At 48.0% G+C, this 25,709-nt stretch overlaps 1 protein-coding gene across 2 annotated transcripts in view; it reads left to right on the forward strand.

Annotated features, from left to right (window-relative positions):
* RRP9 (ribosomal RNA processing 9, U3 small nucleolar RNA binding protein) overlaps positions 1-25,709 on the forward strand; it is a 679,329-nt gene that overhangs the window by 231,855 nt on the left and 421,765 nt on the right. For both annotated transcript variants that reach the window (XM_069644031.1, XM_069644030.1), the window contains exons 3-4: positions 19,959-20,077; positions 20,616-20,683. In XM_069644031.1, the coding sequence (XP_069500132.1) occupies positions 19,959-20,077; positions 20,616-20,683 (187 nt within the window). The remainder of the gene's footprint in view (positions 1-19,958; positions 20,078-20,615; positions 20,684-25,709) is intronic.

Here is a 25,709-nt window from a genome sequence, read left to right on the forward strand (position 1 = left end):
TGTGGGCACTTCTGCTACACGAGGACGGGGAAAAAACAGAACTGAGGCAATGGGAGCTGTGCGTGCTACGTAACATCCGATGACGTCGCCCTCAACGGAGGCCTTCGAGGGACATTGACATGATGCAGGGCGCCCTCTGCCGAAAAATTTCAGAAGCAGCCGAGCTGTGGACACTACATGTCAAAGATGAGGAATACATTGGAGGAACAGCCAGTCGAAAGAACGTTACCAGGGGTAAGTAACTTGTTCATCTGCCTGGGGAATAATGGTATTCTGACCGGGCCATTGAGCATTAACAAAGGAGTCGAGCAAGGGTGCGTGGTGTACGTTTTGGTATTCAACTTGTTCCTGGCGGACCTACCAGCCTGTCTAGAAAGTCGAGCTAAATGCCCTTCTACAATTGGAACCAAACCCGTCTCTGACGTTTCTTTATGCGGTCAATTTGGTTATATTCGACCAGACCTTTTTGGGGCAAGGCCATGCTGTATGAGCTGGGGAGAAATGCTAATGCCAATGGGTTGGGCGTAAATTTAAGTAAGCTGAAGAACATGCTATTCTCCACAAGTTTTGTGATGACGACTTTGGGAGAGATACAATACGCTGGCTGTTATAAATATCTGGGCATTACCATATCTATCCGGACAAATTATGCTAACATCATAGATCTGAAAACCAGGAAAGCCAATCAACTAAGTGTGCTATGCTATAGATTTGTCCACCAGCATGCAGGCTTTTCCCTGGCTGGGATAGTCACTCGGTATAAACAATGGTTTTGTCCTTCTGTCTTGTATGGACTGGAAGCTCTAGCAATGCGTGACTGAAGTTGGTTAAATATATTAGAGGGGCATTTCTGGCGTAGTGTACTGGGTATGCCAAGATGAACGCCAATGGAATGTATGTATGCCTTGAATAAGGCTCGATTTCCCTGTCCGGCATGGCGTTAAAAAGAAGAGGCGTTTTATACATAGTCTCTGTTATTCCCACAGTGTCCATTGATGTCAGTACTAGGTAGTAGCCTGCATAAAAAAATCTTTATTGCAATGCTCCAATTACACGAAATTAGACAATTAGCAATTTGACTTAATGTAGTGGCACCCTGACTTAAACCACTGCACCTATTTATTTTATTTATTTTTAACTTTTATTTTTTAGCTTGACAACACAGAGAAGAAGCGAGCAATACATCATGACATGACAATAGGGTATACAAGTAATGACATTAGACATTTGGTAGCATATATATGCAATTGACAACAGTCTGGACACACTTAGGGCTGATCATGGTATGTGAACAATACACCAGTTTAGGAAGCGATAGTGGTGGGAGAAGAGAGTGTGGAGATAGAATCTTCCGAGTCTACATATATAGAGTTCATGTAGAAATGAAACCGTGACCATATGTTCCTGGGTCTAGAATGCTGCGGCTGCTGGTTAGACCAAGTTTCCTCAGTGTCTGGGGCCCATGCTACAGACGTGAGCCATTGTGTGTGTGAGGGTGCACCGGGGCGGAGCCAGCATAACAGGATGCATCGTGTAGCTAGGAGCATGCAGAGAGCTGCTAGTTTCTTTGAATACCGTCCCAGGCTGGGGAACTCGTGAAACAAGCATTGTAGTTGAGAGGGGGTAATGGTGTGGTCTAAGACTGCCGATATCGTCAAGCAGCCCATTTCCCAAAACTGAGCCAGGTGGGGGCATGACCAGATCATATGCATGTATGTGGCATTGTCACACCCGCATCTTGGGCATTCGGGGGAGTGTTCAGGGGACATACGGTGCAACCTGATCGGAGTGTAGTGGTATCTGTGTAAGATTTTAAATTGGATTAATTTAAATCGAGAGTTGAAGGACACCTCACGGGGACGTGCGCACATATGAATCCATCGTTGGTTTGTCGGCTCCACCCCTAGATCATCTGCACACGAGCGTTTCAGTTTATCGAATAAAGGAATGGATTTATTTTGTAGCAATGCATACAATCTGGAAATCTTCCCTTTGAAGGAGTCAGCGTTACATAGCTCAGCAAGGATGGAATCATGGGGGTGGGGCGGTATCGTGGGAAACTCAGGGTATCTAGGTTTAAGGAGTCGGCGGAGGCCAGAGTATTGGAGCCACGCAGCCGGTTTCCGCCAGAACGTCAACCGGAGATCTGGCCACTCGAAGTTATCCTGTGTAAACGCATCCCGGATCGATTCATAGCCCGCTTCAGCCCACCGGAGTGCCATGGGTGAAGGAATATGTGGAACTCCCGGGAGGAAATTCCAAAGGGGAAGCTGACCATGGAATGGATAGGGTGTGTTGGCCAGTTACCAGATCTTGGTGAGGGCAAGCGACATGTTGGCTACAGGGTCGTGAGTTGCACCCGGGGCGTAGTGGTGCAAGAATTGGGGATCGGACATCTTGTCCCTTGACCTCCAGCTGTTCGAGTCTAACGCGTGGGGTAGGGGGGTCGGAGGTGTTGAACCAATGTGAGGCAAATTGGGCTTAGGCAACGATCCAATATTTGGTCAAATCGGGAGCAGCAAACCCGCCGCAGTGAATGGGGGCGGTCAATGTCCCCAGCTTGAGTCGGACTGCCCCAGAGTGCCACAACAATGAATTAACAGTACGCGTCAGTTACTGGAAGCTGCTCTCTCCAGGCCACAGGGGTATGTTAGTGAACCAATACAGTAGCTGAGGAAGCACTACCATCTTCAGGATTCCGATCCGGACTGCCAGAAGCCTTCCATGCAAGAAAGGATAGATATTTTCCATAGTTTTCCTCGTATAAAACATCGGAAGTGGCGTGCTACCTCAACGCCCAGGTAGGTGAACTTCGATTGAGACCAGTTCAAACCCTCTAAGTCGGGGGGGGGGGGGGAACCGTGACTTCGGTTAAAGGGAATAGGGTGGATTTAGAGCAATTCACCTTAAGGCCTGAGATATGTCCAATGTGTAGAACATCCGCGAGTATTGGAGCAAGATTGAGGGCAGGGGATCGGATATACAATAAGGCGTCGTCTGCATATAAAGAGACGATATCTGGTAGACCCGCCGATTGTAAAACCTCTGTTCATGAGATTGGTGCATCATGTTTGCAAATGGTTCCATGGGTATGGCAAAGATCAGGGGAGAGAAAGAGCAGCTGTCTGGTGCCCCTGGCAATTTGGAAAAGGGGAGAGCATCTGTTCTCAGTACAGACTCTGGCTACCGGGTCAGAGTAAAGTAGCGCTACCCAGGTGTGGAAAAGGGGACCAAAGTTACAATTTTCGAGGAGTCGCCAAAGGTAAAACCATGATGCGGAATCAAATGCCTTTTGCATATCTAGTGTGGCGGCTACCGCTTGGACCATAGGATTAATTCTACTAATGATGTTGAACAAGCGTCTCAGATTAAGGGAGGTAGAGCGCCCAGGAATGAATCCTGCTTGGTCCGGGTGAATAATGTGTCATATACGGTGCCAACCGTAAGGCTAGTTATTTGGCGTACATTTTAATACCACAGTTGATGAGAGAGGGGCCAAAACGATCCGCATTGGGTAGGAGGTTTGCCAGGTTTAAGAACAGTAATTATGACCTCAAACAGGGTTGGGGGCAATCTACCAGTCCCGCAGGATTCATCCCAGAGCGCCAGAAGATGGGGGATCAGACAGGGTTTGTACTGTTGGTAAAATTCAATCGGGAGACAGTCTGAACCTGGTGCCTTGCCTGGGGATAATGAGTCAATGGCTACGGAGATCTCCTCAGCCGTGATCAGTGTCTCCCGAGGGTTGCTGGTGTCAGAGAGGACCAAGAGAGGGATGCTATCTAAAAATGTATCGACCTTGTCTATGGTGGCGCTATCAGCCTTGGAATAAAGGGACTCCTAGAACGATCGGAATTCGGAGTTGACGTACTGTGGCAACGTGGCCAGGGTGCCATCAGGCCTTTGGCCAGCCGTGATGCCAGGGGAGCCCATCTCCTTGCAGACAAGACGAGCCGACCGGGTCACTTCCCCTCCCCATATTTACGAGCCAGGCAGGGGTTATCAAGTAATGTCTGCTCCCGTTCCGGGTGTGAACGGAATGTATCCAGTTCTGTGCCTATGTCTGCTTGGGTTGCGGGGGACTGTTGTATTGAATATTGGGCCTCAAGGGTGGACAATGTCGATTCGCTCCCATGGAGGTCTCACTGAATCACTTTAAGGATCCCATTCTCTTTGGAGATAGCAATGCCTCTGATATAGGCTTTAAACGCCTCCCAGAGAGTGGCCTGCAAGGTGACAGATCCCGTGTTTAGGTCAAAGTAATCATCTATGGCCGATTCCATCTCAAACTTAAAAGCTGTATCAAGTAAGGAATGTGGCTTCATCCTTCGGTGCTGAGTTTTGTTGAGATCTGGCCCCCAGGCTAGGGAAATGGTCACCGGGGAGTGATCGGAAAGCATCCACCGACGGGTGCGAAACATTCCTGACCAGTGTGTCTGACACCAACCACCTGTCAATCCGTGAGTGGCAATCGTGCACCGAGGAGTAGAAGTATGTTCTGATCCAACTAAAACTTTTCCCTCCTTATAACTGTACTCGCTTGTGAGGGATGAGACGGAGACGATGGGGGGGATGACGGAACAGATCTACTGTTGCCCCCTCCCCCAGCTTCTCCTCCCGACGAAATTGGATCATTCACGCCGTGATCGCCAGGGCCTCAGAGCTTTTTCAGCTTTGGATCAGCGACGAGAGGCCAAGAGGAAGACCGTACTCTCAGTCCCGCTGTTGGACAACCTCTGGGAAGAAGGACTGTCCCTTTTGAAGAACCCATCCACGGCCCCTGTGAAGAGAGACCGGTACGAGAAGAAGTGCCGGGTCCCAGACTCCGCTCCTATGTGCCTCAGGGTGCAGCCGTCCCCAGACTTGGTGGTCTCCGTGGCGGCCAAGAAGAAATCGGCAGGGGTGACGGCATAGACTTCCACTTCCCCGCCGGACGGCGAGGGGAAGAAGCTGGACGCCATGGGACGTCGGGCCATCTCGTGTTTTGGGCCCTCAAGTCATTCCTCCTGTCCCACAAGGGCAAGGTGGTGCGGGTCTTCACCGACCACACCACCACGATGTTCTACATTCGGAAGCACAGGGGCACCAGATCCCCAGCGCTCCAAGGAAGCGCAGAATCTGTGGCACTGGGCCATCGCCCAGAGGATGTTTCTGGTACCCTTCAATCTGACGGGAGTAAAGAACACAGTCGCCGACTCGCTCAGCAGGGAGCAGCGCTCTTGCCACGAGTGGGAACTTCGGCAGGATCAGGTGGATCTACTGTTTCGACGATGGGGCAATCCCCAGATCGATCTGTTGGCGACGAACACCAAGTTCTGGGGGTTCGCCAGCAGGTTTCCCCAGCCGGGGAGCATGGGGCATGCATTCTCATTCCCCTGGGACGGCCTGTCTCTCTACGCGTTCCCGATGTTGCTCCTGCGACTCATCAGTCAACTCAGATGGTCCCGGTGCAGGATGATCCTCGTCGCACCGGCGTGGCCGAGGCAGATATGGTACCCGGACCTTCTGGACATGTCAGCGTCCCCTCCAGTCAGGCTTCCGGCGGACGTAGATCTTCTCGCCAGGGAAGGAGGCACGATTCTGCACTTCGACCCGGGGTCGCTGAACCTGCAGGCCTGGCTCCTGTAGAGCTAGAGTTTGGAGGATACGAGATGCCGGCGGACTGCAAGGAGGTACTTGGCAATGCCAGACCTTCCTCGACTCTTAAGTGCTATGGACATAAATGGGAGAGGTTCACCGTCTGGTGCCGTACACAGAAGATAAACCCTCTATGGAATACGGCCCCTCAAGTGCTGCCATACTTGCTGTTGCTGACCAAAGCAGGGCTGGCCCACGCTTCTATCAAGATCCATCTGGCGGCTATCTCCCGCTACACCAGAACTCCGGGGCGATCGTCGCTGTGGTCGTATCGCCTGGTGAAGGAGTTCATGAAAGGACTTGTCCGCTTGTTCCCGCTGTTGAAGGCCCCGGCCCCGGCGTGGTGCTCAACGTGGTGCTGACTAGGCTCATGAGACCACCGTTCGAGCCTCTGCATTCGGTGCCTCTGAAATACCTATCGTGGAAGAGGGCGTTTCTGGTGGCCATCACCTCCGCATGACGAGAGATCCAGGCCCTCTCCTGTAAGCCTATGTACTTCCACGCAACGAGGGGCATGCTGAGGACACACCCCTCCTTCATGCCCAAGCTGCCGACCGACTTCCATCTCAATGAGCCCTTGGTGTTACCCGTTTTCTTCCTGTCGCCTTCGTCACCAGCTGAGAGGAATTTGCACTCGCTGGATGTGGCTAGAGCGCTGACGTTTTTTTACGTCGACCGCACAAAGTTTTCGGAAGACATCACAGCTGTTTGTGAATTTTGGACCTGTGAACCAAGGGAAGACTCTCTCCAAGGCTGCCGTCTCCAGGTGGCTCTCCGGCTGCATCACGCACTGTCATCGGTTGGCAAACCGACCGTTGCCTGGCCATCCGAGAGCACATTCGACCAGGGGGATCGCTGCAACTACGGCGTTCCTATCTGGTGTACCCCTGCTGGACATCTGCAAGGCGGCTACATGGAGGTCGACGCACACCTTCTCAAAATTCTGCTGAGTTGACTGGGATTCCAGGGAGGAGTCCAGAGTCGGCCAAGCAGTGCTGCGCAACCTGTTCGCTTGAAGGTGAGCCTGGTTAGGAGGGAAGAGATGCTTAATGTTGAGCTTTGCCACCTCCTATGGTTCTGCATGTTGTGCTGCTATGTATTCTTTATTCATGAGCATGTGAATCCATGCCAGACCCCATGCTGGAGAAGGAACAAGTTACTTACCTGTAACTGTTGTTCTCCAGCATGGGTCTGGCATGGCTTCACATGCGAACCCTCCCGCCTACCCCTCTGCGGCTCTTCTCTTGGTCCTACTGCCACTTTACGTGCTACCAAATCTGAAGATGGCTGCCTGAGGGGCTTAGGTAGAGGGCAGTCATTGGCTGGGGGCAGTATGATCCAGAGACCAGTGATTGGTTATTAGGAGTAAGACATTCGGAAACTAAACTGAAACAATTTATTTCTTTACTGAAGATTCCCAGCCTAACGATGGGGAATATTCATGAGCATGTGAATCCATGCCAGACCCATGCTGGAGAACAACAGTTACAGGTAAGTAACTTGTTCTTGTAGGTTTTTACTATAACTAGAATAAGTGTTCCACTATTCACAAAAAGTTTATTGTGCAGTGGTATACAAAGTGATTTCTTGCTGAGCGGCACGGTACAACTGTTAGGGTCTACTACCCTTGTATTACCGAAGGTAATCCAAAAGTAACTATTGGTTTTTACTCCCCCAGAATAGGTGTGACCTATACTGAATGTGTATGAAAACTACTGTTAGTACTCTAAATAAGGTCTATGCTTTGGTCTGTGAACTTTGAAGTATAGTGTTTGCGTTTTTATAATTGGGGTTATATACAATGCAATAGTACTTATTTCCCCCCAAGATTTATCTGTGCCTAATTATTATATTTAAATAAACCATTTATTTTTACAATACGTTTCAGTGTTTCTTTGGACCATTTGTATTACAATTTCTTTGTACTAATTCTACAGCCCTTTCTCCCTCCAAATATAAGCCTGGCTGATCTGTCTACACTACCATGGTACAGCCTTATACTAAGAGTAGAGTCTTGTACTGTCTCCTTTTACTAAGCCGTTAGTTGGACTTCGGAAAAACTGTCCTAACATCAAGAGCAAGATATTGTCATGATTCCTACCCCTGACCCCCACTGGCAAGTCAGCCTGCCAAGTAGGGCCAGGTTTCGGGGTTCCATTATGGCCTTAAAGTCCTTAAAATATCAGACTCTCTTGGAGTCAGTACTGGCAACTTTGGCACCAGGCTCATAATCACTATGGAGAACAACTTTAGGTTGGGACTATGTTACTTGGAACGGCTTTCTTGGGGGCTTCAGTCAACATGGAGGCACTCGCATAGCTCAGTTCCCAAGAACTGAGCTATGCGGTATAGTGTTTAGGGTGTGGCTGGCCTGGGACTACTTTACCTGGACTACTTTACCTGAAGACTATTTAAACCACACCCAAACAGCAGAACACGCTTTGCATTATTCTGCTGTTTGCAGCGTAACGCTCAACCTGTCCAGTTGGAGCTCCAGTATTCTTTGATGCCAGCTATTGGAACCGCATGCCTGCAGAGAGAAAAGGAACATCGTTATTGAAATCCTACCTGTGGGTAGCATCATGTCTTCAGCCCATCATCCGCTTCTGATTCTGCTTACCTGGTAACATTCGATCCAGCGAACTCCATCATCTGGGCACCGCATGCTTCCCGGAACACAGCAACCTGAAAAGAGGAGAGAGAAGAACAGCATTAGTGAGCGCAGGTTCCACTCGAACAATGAAAATCACAAGATTCTTACCGGAGCAGTCGCCTCTTGTTCAGCATCATACTGGAACTGGCAAAGAGCACCGTGTCCTGCGAAGGAAGGGGAAAGACACAGGGTAGCATATACAAGGCGAAAAAATGCCACGCATCGCGCATTACTTACCGGACAGCACCGCGCACATTGCACCTTTTATTTACCGGAGAGAAAATAAGACATTAATAACAATAAGAGGAAGGAAGGAAAGAACAGAATAGAACACAAAGACTGTAAAGCAGCAAGACCTACCTTAAAGACACTCAGAACGGCTCGCACCAGTGAAGCAACTTGGTCTCTCACACCCACACGAGACTATGCACCTCTGCCACGATGAGCAGGACGGAGAGCACGCCTTCTAAGGAATTAGGCTCAACTTCCATCGGCGGCACTACCCAGGGATCGGGGAAAGGGTTCGATGTGCATATCATCCAACCAGAGCTGAATGGCGTCCCCATGGATACCAGGTGAGCGTAACAGAACGCGAAGCCTAAACAACATAATCTACCTGGGCGTCATCTAGACATCAGAAATTGACCAATTGGCTCAGTTGTTGGGGCAGTTACATGCCGAAGTACATTCAACCAGGCAAGAAACCAATGCTCTCAGGAGGGATTTGATTGTTACTAAGGATCGTACCGATGAAATCAGTAGACCATTACTCCAATCACAGGCAGGACAAACCCCATTGCCTGGAAACATTCCGCCGGCACAAGCACCAATCTAATCAACCAGTCCAGTACAAATAACTCTTCCTGGGGCAGTTCCTTTAGCTCCACATAATCGATTCACCGGGATCCAAGGAAGTATGCTACGTTCATGAACCAGTGTCGTCTTCATTTTCTTTGCAGACCTGGTGCATTTCCCAACGACCAGGCGCGGGTTGCTTTTTTGTCTTGTCCTATCTGAGCGGTAGTGCTGCGGATCAGTTGGTACCATTAGTAACTCAAGATGATCCATTGTTACATGGCTTTGGGGGGGTTTCAGACGGAAATGGAGAAACTCTTTGCTCATCATAACCAAGGGCAAGCATTAGACAACAAACTTTTATCATTCCGTTAAGGAAATCAAGACTTGTTAACATATATAGTAACCTTTAATAGATTGGTCATTGAAGCTGGGTAGCCTGAAAACAAAAGAACCACGCTATTTCATCGGGGTCTACGGGGAGAATTGAAGGACCTCCTAGCTCAGGTGGTTGACCCACCTAAAGACTGTGCTGAATTCATCAATCTGGTTGTGCAACTAGATCAGACTACAAGACCGAAAGGCAGACCAGACTAGATTAGACACTCGGGCTATGTATGTTCGGTCAAAGGACAATGCATCACGTGTATCGGAGAACACTGTAGAACCCATGCAAATCGGAGGTGTGCGATCCGCATTAACAAAAACCGAAAGAGTCAGTTGCTGTTGCCTTCTCTTATGTTTATACTCCGGAAAATCGGGGCACTTACTCAAAGAAGGTCCAGTGAAACCTCCAAGGAGAATTGTAGGGGCCACAGAGAAGGAAGATCTAAGGAGTCGAAAAACTACCAAACTCGGCAAGCATAGAGGTCAGTTTGTCAAGTGAGAAGAATGAGCCACAGACCTCAAACTTTGCAATACCAGTGATCCTAATCAATCACCAATAACCATTTTGGATGCATGCCGTCGAAGCATACATAGACAGCGGAGCAGTAGGGAATTATATAGATCACGAACTGGCAGCAGAGATGGCGCTTCCCTTATGTTCAAAATCGACCACTGAAAAGGTTACCACTGTGGATGGGACAGAAATAGCTTCCGGACCAGTAACGCAATGTGCAGCAGCACTAAGCCTACTGTGCCAGGACGGACACAGTCTATTGCCTTCAATCTCATCAAGGCTCCTCAGTTTTCACTAATATTAGCTCACAATCCTCAAATAGATTGGCGTACAAAGAAGCTGGCCTTTTCCAATGACTGTGCTCTTACCTGCTATTACCAAGAAAAGGAGGAACCCAACTACTTTACTTAGGCTACTTTACCTGAAGACTATTTAAACCACACCCAAACAGCAGAACACACTTTGCGTTATTCTGCTGTTTGCAGCGTAATGCTCACCATGTCCAGTTGGATCTCCAGTATTCTTTGATGCCAGCTATACTTGGAACCACGTGCCTGCAGAGAGAAAAAGAACTTTGTTATTGGAATCCTACCTGTGAGTAGCATCCTGTCTTCAGCCCATCGTCCGCTCCTGATTCTGCTTACCTGGAAACATTCGATCCAGCGAACTCCATCATCTAGGCACTGAATGCTTCCTGGAACGCAGAAACCTGAAAAGAGGAGAGAGAACAGCATTAGTGAGCGCATACTCACGGTTCCACTCGAACAACGAAAATCACAAGATTCTTACAGGATCAGTCGCCTCTTGTTCAGCATCCTACCGGAACATCACTGCAACCGGTAAAGAGCATCATGGCCTACGAAGGAAGGGGAAAGACCACAAGTTAGCATATACAAGGCAAAACGGCGCCATGCATCGCGCATTACTTACCGGACAGCATCGCGCGCATCACACCTTTATTTACCGGCTCGTGCTCAGCTCCAACCCTCACGAAAAACGCCAAAATCTCTTTGCATGCTTAAAAAGAGGAAATGAGACATTAATAACAATAAGAGGAAGGAAGGAAAGTAACGAATAGAATACAAAGACTGTAAAGCAGCAGGACCTACCTTAAAGACACTCAAAAGGGCTCGCACCAGTGAAGCAACTTGGTTGCTCACGCCCACACGAGACTACGCACCTCTGCCACGAAGAGCAGGACGGAGAGCACGCCTTCTAAGGAATTAAGGCTCAACTTCCATCGGAGGCTCTACCCAGGGATCGGGGAAAGGGTTCGAGGCGCATATCATCCAACCAGGGCTGAGTGGCGTCTCCGTGGATACCAGGTGAGCCTAACCGATATTGAATGCCCAGAGTCTCATGCAGATGTACCCGCCCAAAGAGAGGACAAATAGCGTTCCAGAGGCAAATGTTGCGAGGAGGAAAGAAGTGCAGTCCTTACTGCATTGAGAGCAGCGCGATTTAAGCAATTTGGAAAGCAATTTAAACAATGTCAACACTCGCAGCATTCAAGCACAAAAGAGGTTGTATTGTTAGCACAGGTAAAAAATGTCTAAACAGGTTCTGCAACATAAAACAACATAAAACAACATATAATAAACAAAGTGTTGGAAAAGTACAATGCAGAATTCTAAACTTAATAAAAGAGAGACCTGACTCAAATACATTTGCTTTGCATATAATATACTATCCTGCCAGCAGAATGGCTTTACAAGTTGTGCCTCCACCAAACTAATTCATGGAAGTCCAAGGGGAACCCAGCATACCCTCGAAGGGGTGGCAAAACACTTTGACCACTATGTGGTTGCTGTATATGGATTGAATGTTTCTGGTGAAAGGAAGAAGTGCCTTTTTAATGCATTGTTTGGTGGATCTATGCCCAAGAACAATCTGAGAATCTTCCTCCACTCTCAGACGTTGAATCAACAGGCCTCGCAGAAAATGGGAAGTGCATAAAGATGTTAGATAAGTCAGCTAGCATCATGTTTGAGAGATGCCACTTTTGCAAACGGAAACAACAAAATGGAGAATCGGTAGAACAATATATCACAGCTCTTAGAGGTTTGGCGGCCTCGGGTGTACTTGGCAGTACCCTGAATTAAATACTACGGGACCAGTTCATGCTGTAATGCAGTGATGAAAGAGTCAGAGAAGCCTTGCGGTACAAAAGTATTCCATCAATTGATGAAGTACTGAGGATAGCAAAAGAAGTGGAAACTACACACAAATGTGTGAAGGAGTTAGAGAAAAGAGAACGGACTCAGATGTCAAGAGAACTGAAGAAGTTATGGAAGTCTCAGCAGTACAATCAAGGAGAACTGTCATGATGCATACCCCCGGGCATCCAGACCACGTCCATCAGCCCCGGGAGCAGGCACATGTCGCCTTGAGAAAACCCAGCAAACCCTGCTAAGGGCTGTCTGGCTTCAGTCCTGGCGCCTATGGCGCCAGGCTCATAGGTGCACACTTACCTGATGCAGACCATGCTGCAAGAGGATCCAAGCCCATGTGAGGCCTGGAAGGGACTACTTTACCTTAGGGACTATTTTGTTACTCTGGTGTGGTCAGGGAGGAATACCTACCTGGGACTACTTTGGAGGCCTCGAACCTGGAGCACCTAGAAAGAAGGAAAGAAGCAATGGTTAGAACAAGAGTATTACCTGATTTCTTACCTGATTCCGGATTCATTGCATCTTCAAACCAGAGGAAAGACTTTGTTTTAAACGCGTCGCATCGCCAGCAGCAGCGCCGCGCCATACTCGCCGTTCCACGCAACATCTCTTCGATCCGGCGCTGTCTCCATCTTTTCATCGCCGAATCCCGGCACCTAAGGGGGACAAGAAACAACAAGGTGAGCAGAGAGAACAGACAGACAATCTCTTTAACCGCCATATGCTTACCTGATTTTACCGCCGGAGGTATAATTCATCAGCACGCCACATCTTATGCCGCACCTGTAAGATAAGGAGAAAGCAGGAAGTTTAACCCTTGGCATTATTTACCGGACAGCGTTGGGTGTAACAGACTTTTACCGGAGCGCTTTCAGCTGTCAATCTTCTTATTGGGTCAAAGCTGCAAGATAAAAGAGGAATTGGACAGGAGTGAATTCCAGACATTTTGAACTCTTACGAACTATATACTTGCGACTCTTCGCCAGGACATTTTGGAGTCAGGATTCGTCTACAACTCTTCCAATATCTTCAGGCCAGTGAAGTAACTGGTCATCAACGCGCACCTGCGTGCTTCGCAAGATGGAGGGCTCATCCTTCAAGAATATAAGGAGAATATTTCTACGTGCCAAGCAGACAAGATTAAGAGGGCAGATCCAGTCAGTCATCGCTGCACTATGCATCACGTGGGTGTAGGCTGCAGCAGTCCTGTGGGAGCCAGGTGAGCGTAACAGAACTGACAAGAAGAAACGGAACGTAAAAAAGGATGGGGTGAGAAAGAATCAGTAACACGAATGGGAAGGAGGATGACGGGAAGAGATGTTTCTGTTGTGACAGTCTGTTTCATTTTGCAAGTAGTGATAAATGCCCAGCCATCAAGGCTGTATGTAAGAGATGTAATGTTTTTTCCGCGAACGTGTTAACTTCGTGAGATTTGGCGCGCCTCTTGTGTTTTTCTTCATTGATGTCTTTCTCTTCGACCCCTCCGACTCTGCGGTCCGGTTTCAAGACCTGCCGGGACTGCAAGCCTAAAATGTCAACTCACCGACACCCACCGCATTTGTTTGTGGTGCCTCGGCGAGTCGCAAGACACCGACGACTGCTCGAAATGCCAGTCGCTGACTGCAAAGGCCTTGCGGGAGCGAAAGGGGAAGTTCCAGGTAGGTAGGGGCTCGAAGCCCGTTATGTCCCAGACTTCCAAGGCCAAGGGGGTTTTCTACCGATAACTCGAGGGGAGACTCTCCATGTCGGAAGGAATCCCGGGGCTCTCGGTCCCGGAGTGGTTTGCGCCACTCGTCTCCTCGTCCCGGCACTCGCAGAAGCGCTGTCACCGGTCGCCTTCCCCGTTCTCCTCGGAGGATGGTGCCTCGAGGAAGGTTCCGTGCCCTACGAAGTCCTCTACTACGGAGGAATGGGCAGCGTTCAAGAAATCTATGATGGCGATTTTTCAATCGCAGTACACGGGTCCGGTCGCGGATCGGTCTTGGACTGTGGCTCGCACACCTTCGGGCTCAGGTTCACAACGCGACACACATCGGGAGCCGTTGAGGTCCCGTACGGACAAGGTTTTGAAAGGTTGCAAGAGACGTGTCTCTAGGTCTCGGTCCTAGTCCCCAGCGAGACCGCAGCTACTTCTGGAGGGCTCGATGTCGACTCGGTCGGCGCTGTGTCTATCCAACTCCGAGGTCAACGCTTTGCCTTCATACTAGCCCACGGTGCCGTTGACACCGAAGCCCTCGGCGCTCACGATGTCGAGGTTGTCGACACTCTCGACGTCAAAGCCTTCGACGCTTTCCGCGCCTTTGGGGAATATTTCTCGGAGTGTGCCTTTGCAGTTCCCGGACATCGTGGATCCTCCGAGGAAGGCTACTGGTAAGTCTGTGCGCCATGTTTTGGCCTCCAGGCCCTCTTCTGTCTGAAGAGGAGGAAAGGTCTGTGGTTGAGGACCCTGGTGACCTTGACGATGCTCCACATTTTTCTGGTGATAGTCAGTTGGAGGTGTTGCGCCTTACCCTCCATGATGCCAGTGGGTTGTACACTTCTCCGGAAGTGGACTTCGGTAAGCCTGAGCCCTGGGCTCATGCAGAGTCCTCGTACAGGAGACTCATGGCGAGGGTCTCGGAATATCTGGGCTGATCCAGTCCTCCTGAGGATTTTGTGCAGGATGATCTGATGGACATTCTGGATCAAGGTCAGTCCTCTGACCCTGTTTTGCCATTTCATCTTATCTTGCAGAAAAGGGTGGCAGCTGCTTGGCAGTCCCTGGAATCTCTTCCTGCTGTGAATAAAAATGTAACTAAGAAATACTGCCCTTCCGTTAGAGACCCCAGCTATTTGTCTACTCACCCCACTCCTGAGAGTTTGGTGGTTCAGGCAGCTACGGCCACTTCGAGGCAGGCGACGTACCCTTCCATCCCTCTGGATACGGACGACAAGTGACGGTTGGGCATAGAAGGTGGTTTCTGCTGGGAGCGCATGGCCTTGAAATCAGCCAACTCCACGTGTGCCTTGGCTAAGTTTACACACACTCTGTGGAATTGTGTAGCTTTTGCGGCTGAGCGTCTTCCGAGGTGGAAGAACGGGATGGTTTCCTTGCTATTGTGCGGGATGGCAAGGATGCCATGTGTGAGGCCCTTCAGTCAGGTTTGGATACGGCAGACAGTGTGAGCCGGTCCATGGCTGCGAGCACCATTCTACGCAGATTTGCGTGGTTGTGGAAGTCGGTTTGCTCCGGATGTGCAAGCTCTCCATCTGAACATGCCCTTTGATGACGCACATTTATTTGGCAGCAAGGCTGACGAGAGCCTTGAGAGGTTGCAGACCTCAAAAGCTGCAGCGAAGTCTTTAAACGCCGCGGTGCGTCAACCTCTGCCTTTTCGTCCTAGGGGACAGCAGTGGAGGGGAGGTTCTTTGTTTCTTCTACTCCTTTGGTAGAAAGAGAGGGGCCACCAGTCAAAGGGGCCAGCGAAAAGGTAGCCGTGGTGGTTGGGGGAAATCGTGGTGCCAAAGGCGCTCAGGCAGCTGCCTTTTTGCCTTCAGGCACTGCTGCTGCTGCTTCCAACAGTCGTGAGGCCATGTCCCATGGTTCGCCGGTTGGGGGCAGACTGTCTCAGCATCTCAAAGAATGGCGTGCCATTACTTCATATGCGTGGGTGCTGGATACTGTAGCCCACGGCTACTGCCTTCCCTTCCTTCAGCGGCCTCACGACAATCCACCAGGTAAACGGTGAAGAGTCCGGATCCGCTCCTTACGCAGGAAATCTTGTCCCTGCTGGAGAAATGCGCAATAGAACTGGTGCCTGTAGTGGAGAGGAACAAGGAATGGTAGTCCCCTTGATTTTTGATCCCAAAGGAAGACTGGGATTGAGACCCATCATGGACTTGCGTTGGTTGAACAAACTTCTCAGGAAGGACAAGTTCGAGCCAGCTTTGGATCATCTCGGTGTCACCTGCCGTACCCTCCACAGGCTGGGCTTCTCCCTGAATTTCAAGAAGTCGCACCTCCCCAACAGCTCCAGTATATTGGGGCTGTGTTGGACACGTCCTTGGGGAAGTGTTCGTCTCCCAAGGGAAGTGCTCATCACATTGTGCAGATGATGGACAAGTTTCAACATGCACAGAGTCTCCCGGCTTTAGTTTCTTAAGGTTGCTCGGCTTCATGGCTCCTGCATTTTTCTGGTGCCAGAGGCCAGGCTGCGGATGAGATCCCTGCAATGGGTCCTCAAGATGCAGTGGTCGCAGTTCTCTGGCAAGATGATGGATCCTGTTCAGATCCCATGCTCGGTCTCTCAGGACCTTCTGTGGTGGGCGAACGAAGGGAACCTGATGAAGGGGGAACCGTTTTGGCAACCATGGCCAGAGGTGACTGTAGTGACGGACGCTTCCCTCACAGGATGGGGCGCTCGTGCCAACGACTTGACCGCCAGCGGTCATTGGTCTCCGTCGAGTCCAGACTCCACATCAATCTGTTAGAGCTCAGAACAATCAGGCTAGCCCTGCAGGCTTTTCTGCCCTCGGTACGGGGGAAGAGTGTCCTGGTCATGATAGACAAAACAGTGGCCATGCATTACCTCAACAAAAAACGGGGGGGGGGGGCTGGGTCACCCCCGTTGTGCAGGGAGGCAATGCAGCTCTGGTTCTGGGCTATCCAGCAGGAAATTTTGATCTCGGCAGTTAATCTGACCAGCGGCGAAAATGCAGCGGCGGACGCTCTGAGCAGGCAGAGCAGTCTCTCACGAGTGGGAGTTGGCTCAGGAAGTCCTTCATGAGATCTTCGCCCTTTAGGGAACCCCACAAGTGGATCTCCTCGCCACCAGCATCAACCGGAAGTGCGAGAGATTCTGCTCAAGGGAATTTCCTCCGAGAGGAGCCTTAGGAGACGCGTTCTTGGTGGATTGGTCATGCCCACTGCTGTACGCGTTTCCCCCAGTCCCCGTCATTCCTCAAGTGTTGCAGAGGTTCGGTTCCCACATGATTCTCATTGCTCCGGATTGCGCGAGGAGAGGGTTACCCGACCCTTCTGGAAATGTCCATCTGCGCTCCACGTCGTCTTCCCCACTGAGCGGATCTTCTCTCTTTCTCTCTTTCTCTCTCTTTCTCTCTCTTTCTCTCTCTTTCTCTCTTTCTCTCTCTTTCTCTCTCTTTCTCTCTCTTTCTCTCTCTTTCTCTCTCTTTCTCTCTCTTTCTCTCTTTCTCTTTCTCTCTCTCTCTTTCTCTTTCTCTCTCTCTCTCTCTCTCTCTCTCTCTCTCTCTCTCTCTCTCTCTCTCTCTCTCTCTCTCTCTCTCTCTCTCTCTCTCTCTCTCTCTCTCTCTCTCTCTCTCTCTCTCTCTCTCTCTCTCTCTCTCCCTCTTTCTCTCTCTTTCTCTCTCTTTCGGGAGATTTTTAGGTGGCCGGTGGAGAGGGGAGAGTGTTAGGTGGGGGGGGAGAATCAGGTTCTCCATCCAGAGTTCAAGACTCCACCTTCATGCTTGGTATCTGAAAGGTTGAGGTATAAGGATTGGGACCTCCCAGATGACATGATGGAGGTGTTGCTTTCGGCCAGGCGGCCTGCATCAAAATCCCTGTACCGTTGGTGTAAGTTCTGCGACTGGTGCAGGGATCACAATGTTGATACTTTTCAGTGCTCTATTCCTATAGTTTTGTCTTTCTTGCTTTCTTTGGCCCACAGGGGCCTTCAAGTGGGTACCATTAAAGGTTCCCTGGCGGCGCTGTCTATCTTTAAGCGCTCGTCTGAAGAATGCTCTTAGTTTAAGATTCCTTTGATTTGTCAGTTTCTTAAAGGACTGACTAATGTAGCCCTCCAGCAGGGTGTTCCTATTAGGAATATTGGTGATGCCGGTACTTGGGCTTCAATCCATACATTTGTAAAACATTATTCCCTGGATACAATCCATGGTCAGGATATGGCCTTTGGGAAGGCGGTTCTTTATTCCACAATCTAATTGGGTATTCTATCTTTTCCCTCCTCCATTTACTGGTACTGCTTTGGGAGTCTGTCAAAATGTGGAATGCTTTGGAGGACACAATCCATTCGAAGAAAAAGTTACTTACCAACTGGTAAAGTTCTTTCGACTGGATGTTCCTCCAACGCATTCCACAACGCCCTCCCACCTGCCCCTCAGGAAAATTTCCTATGCGATTGCAGCTTCCGTTTCCACAAGGCTAAGTGCAGTCCAGCAGGCATCAGGCTGGTGTCACACATTCTGGGGGAAAAAACTTAAACTGAGGATACGGGTGCTGTGTGTCCTATTTATAACATCCTTTGACGTCGTCCTCGACGGAGGCCCTCGAGGGACATGGACTTGGCGCCATCAACGCAGGACGCCCTCTACCGAAAAAGTTTCTGAAGTACACAGCTATGGACATTACATGTCAAAGATGTGGAATGCTTTAGAGGAACATCGAGTTGAAAGAACGTTACCAGTTGATAAGTAACATGTTCATCTACGTGATCCGGCCAGAATGTTTGCATGAGAAATGTGCGAACCACAAAAGGTTTGCACATTTCCCATGCAAACACACGTTAAAACCCCTACATATCCTCACCCACTCCCACAACACCTCCCTCAACACACCCCTACCCACGCCCCCAACCTACACAAACCCCACTTACCTTTTTCTTCACGCTGAGTCCCTGCAGCGCCAGTTCCATTTCACTTCCGTGATCAGGAACCAGCGGCGCAGGGCCCTTTTTTATTTATTTATTTTAAATACTTGCCTACAATGCTACCACCAAAGATGCAAACTTTTGGTGTTCGAACCTTTGGTGGTAGCATTTTTAGAACTGTTTGCCCATGCGAACATTTATATGCGCAAAAAATGTACAATACCTTTGAATAATATGGATTTCCATGTACACAACTTGGACCCTTCTCATATAAAGATCCACATTTTTTACTGGCTTTCTAGTTGAAAAATCAAGGTGGTTGATGTGGTTAGTTACATTATTATAGTCACAATGTTTGGAACTGCACCACACTATCTGAAGGAGAAATTGGAAATCCATAAACCAGCTTGCAATCTTCGGTCCACCGATGCGCATCGTCGTCCCCTGCTTCAAGAGAAACACAAGGAATGGACACTAATTTCCTATCCTGATTGCTCAGGTCTGGAATGAGCTCCCTAAGCATCTCTTAAAAGAAAAAAAGTATCTTATCTTAAGGAAAAGCTTGAAAGCTAGACTGTTCACCTGTTTTCTTTCCGTCCTTGGCATATGTGGTCTGTTTCAGTGTAGCGCCTCAATGCCCTAGGGTTTTGGCGCTTAATGAATATACAGAAATGGAAAATAGAAAATGTCAGTCTCCTTTGTCTGACTTGCCAGAACTTTTTGTTTTTGTTTCCCAAAATGACAGGCTACTCTTTTCACACACACTGCTAGAACTCAATGGTTTTTGTGGCTTTACAAAGGTATAGATTCTGGATCCCCTCTTGGGGAATGCACCTTATTCTGCTTTCCCCACTACAGCTCTATTCTCTCCAATCCTTATGAATCATCATCTTTGACTGTTTTATCTATCTAATGTGAACACTATGTGGGGACCATCATGCCTCAGTCTTACCTTCATCTTTGCTTCACGCCTTTGCTTTTTATAGGGTTGGCAGCTATACATATATTTATAGCAGACTGGGACGTTATTCATATTTTTTAACCTCTAGAATGCTGTATCAATTTTCTTAGCTTGTCAGGGACATTGAAAAGGCAAATGCTGATTGCTTTCAAGTCATGTTTGCTTTTCTGTGTAACAAAGTGAGAAAATTAGATTAATGACAAATGTCAAAACTTCATGTTTGCTATCTCAAAAGCTTCCCTGGTACGGAGAAAAGAAAGAAAGGTGGAAATGAAGATGAAGAAATCGAGGAGACCCCTCAGGAAAAGAAGCTTAGGCTGGCCAAGCAGTACCTGGAGCAGCTTCGGGAGCAAGGTGAGATGGGGGAACTTTCCACTGCTGACTAGAAATGTTAATATAGTACAACAAGAACCAGAGCAAATCTCAGTGAATCTTTGATACTTCCCCCCAACCCTTCCTCGCACAGCTGAATCTGTACTTTATCTGACAATACATTGCAGCAGATAACCACAACTTTTTATAAAGTAACCATGAGATTGGCTTTAATAAAAGGTGTTAATTTCCTAAAAGAGTAATCCTGTCCTGGGATCTTTGGGTAAAGTATGTCCAGGGACTCAAATATACAAAACGTTATTGCACTTTATCAATGTTTTTCTCTGTTTCTCTTTTCATTGTGACCCCTTCATTTTTTTTTTATGTATGACCATCTGAATTGTGTGTTTACCTCTCGCATGTGTCCACATGCATGTTCTCCTGGACTAAGCGGACAACTCCTTTTTTCACCCAAAAGAACCCTGTATTACTGGCTATACCTTGCTCCTACGCCCTCTCCTTTTACCCCCATGAATGAATGTTTAGTAATTCTCCACCTGCCATAATTTCTCTTGCACAGAGGAAGAAAAAGCGGAGGATGAAGCATTTGGCCAGGACCTGGTTGCTGGACGACTGGAGGAAGAAGTGGTAAGTGTAGCTCAGGCTATGATTGTGTGATGTGTCATTTAGATGTGTTCCATACAGGCTATTGCACCAAATGATCTTTAGTCATCTGTCTGTAGATTAGAATATATTAGTGAGTGTTGCCTAGAGTGAATACAGATGTTGCCTCTTGTACTCTTGAAGGCAGTCTTGTCTTTGAATTTGCTGACTATGGATCACTGATGGTCACCATTGAGCCACAGACCTTACTCTGGGATTTACAAGTGGGCTAAAGGAGTGTCATTATGCCCCTTAAACTTGATGGAATATCCTTTGCCTCTCACCCCACAACACCTATTATCTTCTTTACCAAAATTAGTTATAAAATATTTAAATATGTATATTGTCACTGTACAGCAACATGATTGAGTTTAGGGATAGAAATAAATAAACTTCTCCCTCAACTCCCCTCTACCCTCCCACCCCTATCCAATCTGTAGCCTTCCCAATGGGAGCTGCTGCCCATCTTTCGGTTTACTCGCCCTTTGCATTTCTAGGAATCGAAGGGAGCTGTTCCGACAACTAAATTACAAAATGTTATGTCTGAGGTTGCTGGAGGTACACTGCATCTGTCGGTTGAAACTAGTGATTTGTGCGTGTGTCTCTGTGTAGGCTTCCATCCCATCAATGTATCCTTAGGCCAGAGGGACCACTCTCCATCCAATCCCCAGTAGACCAGCTGCAAGTAGTGGCCCCTAGGCAACCTTGAAATCTAAATCCGATGTTAAACCCTGCCTTCAAACGGGAGATGCCCCCCCCCCCCCCCCCGGACCCCGGATGCTCCTGCCTTACTGTTGACCCCATTCACTGGAACTTGGGCACCAAGGTGGATTTTTGTGGTATCCCAAAAGGGACCTATTTAAAAAAAAAATTAAAAACGAACGCAACAAATAATAAACGTTCATGACTTTAAACCACTTAACACTTCTGATCCCCAGTTGTCAAGGCGTGATTTCCCTCTTGGCTTCTGCCCAGTCAGCTCACCCTCCGTGAGAGGGGTAGTGAATAGATACTTGGAGTTGGACTGACTGGACTTCCCCATGCGCTTTACTCTGCACTCCCACTGCAGAGAAGGTGCCAGGAGATGGCTGCAGTGGGTGATGCCATTCCCTATGCAGCCTTTAGCAGGTTGCCACTTCTCCTTCCATCCTCACGCTAGGGTATCCCTCATTATTATCTATACTTTAAAAACCTAAATGACTACTTGCATATAATACGCAACAATTACACATAAGCACCAAATTATATTCATGTTAACATATAGACATTTTAAATGATGTAGAATATATACAGTATGACTGCTGCAGTCTGCCACACCCTTGGCCTATGGCGGTAACTTTCTTCAGATCGTTGATGTCATGGGGCATGGCCCGCCTTTATTTGATGGCCTTCATGCGGGCTGGCCTTCCTGCGGGCTGGTCCGCCCCAGGCACTGTTTCTTTTATATGTGGTGCCATGCCCACCCCTTTGAGCACCATCTCACTGTATGTAGCCTGCACCTCTTCAAAGCCCTTGTGGTGGCTCCAAACCCTGGGTGGTCACTGCACTTCCTACCAAGCTGCCTGCCTTCTTCAATTTCAAGTGGCACCATGTGTCCTAACGAGAGGCCGTTTTCATTGCCACCATGACCCAGCGGCCTCCCTGTTGCCATGGGGATGTTGCCGGCACATCAGTGGAACTACCTGAAGAGCTCGGTGGGTGGCACCAGGTCCCTCAATCTTGTACGCCTCTGCAGCTCAGGGGTGGTCTCACCCATCCTCTTGGGACGTCGATCAGAGATTTTCCTCTGGGTCGTTTGGACACGGCAGTCTGCAACTTAAGCTCTTAACCACCCTCACGTATTGCACCACAAGCCTCATAGGGGCTGCACCGGGTATGCAGTCCAGGCTGCGCCTGGCATATGTGCCACAATTGATGAGGCTCATTTAGCCCTGGGGGGCGGGGGGCGCTTGAGACCACGGCTCCCCAGTGATTTGTTAGGAGCTGCCGATTGCTGCATCCGGCTCCTTACGCTCCTCAGTGGTTTTCTTGGGCAGGGGAGACTTTGTCCATTTTATTTTTTTTGTATTCTTTCTGCATTCCATCCAACCCCATGGTGGGTGGTAAGAATGATTTTGGTTTTGCAATTTTCCCTCCGTAGTTTTCTATGGAACACCCTTCTATTTGCTTTGCTTTTGATCCTGACGTGAATATTTGAAGGGAAGTAAAGCCTACAACTTCACTTCTGCTAATTTGTTATGGGGAAACTGACTAGTCAGTCAAACTGTCAGTACTGAGAAACTTTCTCTTTTCAATTCTTGTATTTTTACATTGCACACAGCACCTTATAGTGCAATGCAGTGGGGCTACTTTTGTATCTCCCCAACTTTTAGTATTTGGGATTTTTGGTTACTTTTGTATGTACCTAAAGTCAAGCTGGTGGCAGCAGTTACATTATTTCTGTTTTTGCTTTTTTTTTTAATCTGCAACTAAACGTGGCTAGTGCTCTAAAATGGTGGTACCATGAGATTTGTGCTTGTCCTTTGGCCATATTGTAGTTTGGCCTTCTTCCTGCCTTCTCGGGTAAGGACATCCCATATATGGTCATGCACTTGCCAGGAAAGCTGCTTTTTTCTTGATACCCGAAGGTGTGCTGCTGGGGCGGATGTGTAACCAGTAGTTGCCCCTGATTGGACAACTACTGACAGTTTGAATGGTGCAGATCCTTTTCATTGCTTGACTTGGATTTGGTCTCAGCTCCAGTTTTGGATAGGAGCACTACCGAAGCAACTCCCGCCTGCTGCCAGGCCTACATCTATCACTGAGTCGTCTTTGCGGCACCGATCACTTTGCATCGAGATGGACCGCACGCCTCAAGATCGAAGCTGCTGTCTCGACACCAGTGTTTCACATTTCCTTGTGGTTCTCGATGTCCAGTGGCTCCTGCTTTAAAGGGAATCCACCCTCGAAGGATTTGTCAAGGAACCGTTGAAGAAATTCTTCCATCTCCGGTACATTGGGGTGGTTGAGCCTTTTGACAAGGAAACCAGACTTGTTAAACATTAATGGACTGGGCTTGTTAATACTTTTATTACAGGTTGCCCAGGTTGGGGGGAGGTGACCCTCACCCAAAATTGTGTCTGTAGCTGAAGAAAGCATTCTGCTATTGTTAACTTAACCTGCCTGCCTTCCTTCCTTATTATCTATGTTGATACACCCTGCTGCATGATTTGTATGCTACATAACTGTCAGCAGTTGATGCATTTTAAAGGAATCTAAAGATAAGTGTGGTACCACATATAAACTGTATACATATGTCATATTAGAATTCCAGAGTACAAAGTGTTATTAATTTTGTATGTATCTCTGAACCTTATTTTTGTATAAATAACTGTTAGCACATAACATATTGTGTGGATATTCCTTTGTGGGTGGCTTGGGGACTCACCGTACTTAAGAACCAGCCTGCATCACCTCCTGAGGGCTTCAACCTTGGTAGCTTGTCCATACGCTACAATATAGAGAACCTTGGATGGGGTGCCCTGTGCCCCTACCCTGCGGAGGGCAGAAGTACAGATACCTCCAGTCTTTACAGTATGTACAGCTTGAATCCGTCCCTTTACACCAGCATTTGTTTGTTTTTCGAAAAAGAGGTTAGCATACTACACACAAACCATTATGCCTAGGCAATTCAATCTAAAAAATGGAGTCCTTAAAAAATATATGTAGTCCTTATTAAGTGCACTTTATAATATAAAAGATATTGCAGATGAGTGCACAGTTTATCGGCAGTTGGGAGTTGGTGGAGGTGAGATCCTTGGAAGGTAACCGCAGAATAGTGTAAGCGCAGCAGTTAGAACTCTGTGTAATTTGTGCAGGCATAACCCCACCCAAGAAGTGAGTCAGTATGTACCCTCCTTTGGAAGTTCTGGTTAAATGGACACTAGCCTTTTAACTCTCCTTCTGTCTTAAATGCTCAACTCAGTCTTGTCACCTCTAGTCTAAACAAGAGCCATTTTGTATCTGGCATGGATGTTAATCACTCTCCCCTACCATCATAAAAAGAAAATAATGGATTTCTTCCATAATAGAAGTGCTAGTATGGGAGGGGATTTATCGAATGCGAATAAAGACGTGATAACTTATAAGCCTCTTGACGTTCATTTAAGATTTGGTAGAGGGTCAGTTGAGCATGTCCAGAGTGATTGCCGAGAATCTTCACAAGACCACCCCTTCCACAGAATTGCAACCAGGAAAGAAAGTTGGTCTGATCTCAAGATCACTAGGGTCATTCTCAGATACACCTGATGATTTTGCGGATCTATCTTCTGCAAATGCTCCCAACTTTGCCACCTCATCCTCTCTGAATTCAAATGAGAATGACTATATAGCGAAATCTGAAGAGCTTCAAGAATTGTGGTGGGCCACCATCTCAGCCTTAAACTTTGTGCTAAATTAAATAATTTGACTTTATAACAATAATTAAGCCAAACTACACTCAGCCCTATTCTACGCAATTGAAGAAAAGGAAGCTCACTGCAAACTAAATTTACCTGTTTCTTCAGAGGATCCTGCAGAACTTACGGTTACTGGCTGCTTGACGGAGCATCCACTTAATTTATCATTGGTTTTAATACTACACCTTCTTGTACTTCACCTTTAGGCGTGTCAAGACTAGAGGAGATCCCATCGGGCATTGCTGAAGAACATCTAATTCCTTCTATGTTTAAATCCAAACAAGGGAACCAAATCAAAAAGCAAGACCCAGTAAAAATCATCTGAACATTGGCACCAATCGGAAATCGAGAATATTTTTGAGATCTCTCCCTTTTGAAGGAAATGGCCTGTTTGGGATCTAGGAACAATGGTACGAGATAATGGTGAACCTGCACATATATCTGCTAAAACATCTAGTACCAACCTGACATCTTCTAAACTAGGTGTTGAGGAGAATTCTCAGAAATGTGCTAATTCCTCTCTATCTTGGAGACCCCCAACAACTTTGAGGGATTTTGAGCACTTGAATTTTTAA

The sequence above is a fragment of the Ambystoma mexicanum genome, chromosome 2p, assembly GCF_040938575.1.
Source record: "Ambystoma mexicanum isolate Mex_15411 chromosome 2p, UKY_AmexF1_1, whole genome shotgun sequence".
Lineage (NCBI taxonomy): Eukaryota > Metazoa > Chordata > Amphibia > Caudata > Ambystomatidae > Ambystoma > Ambystoma mexicanum.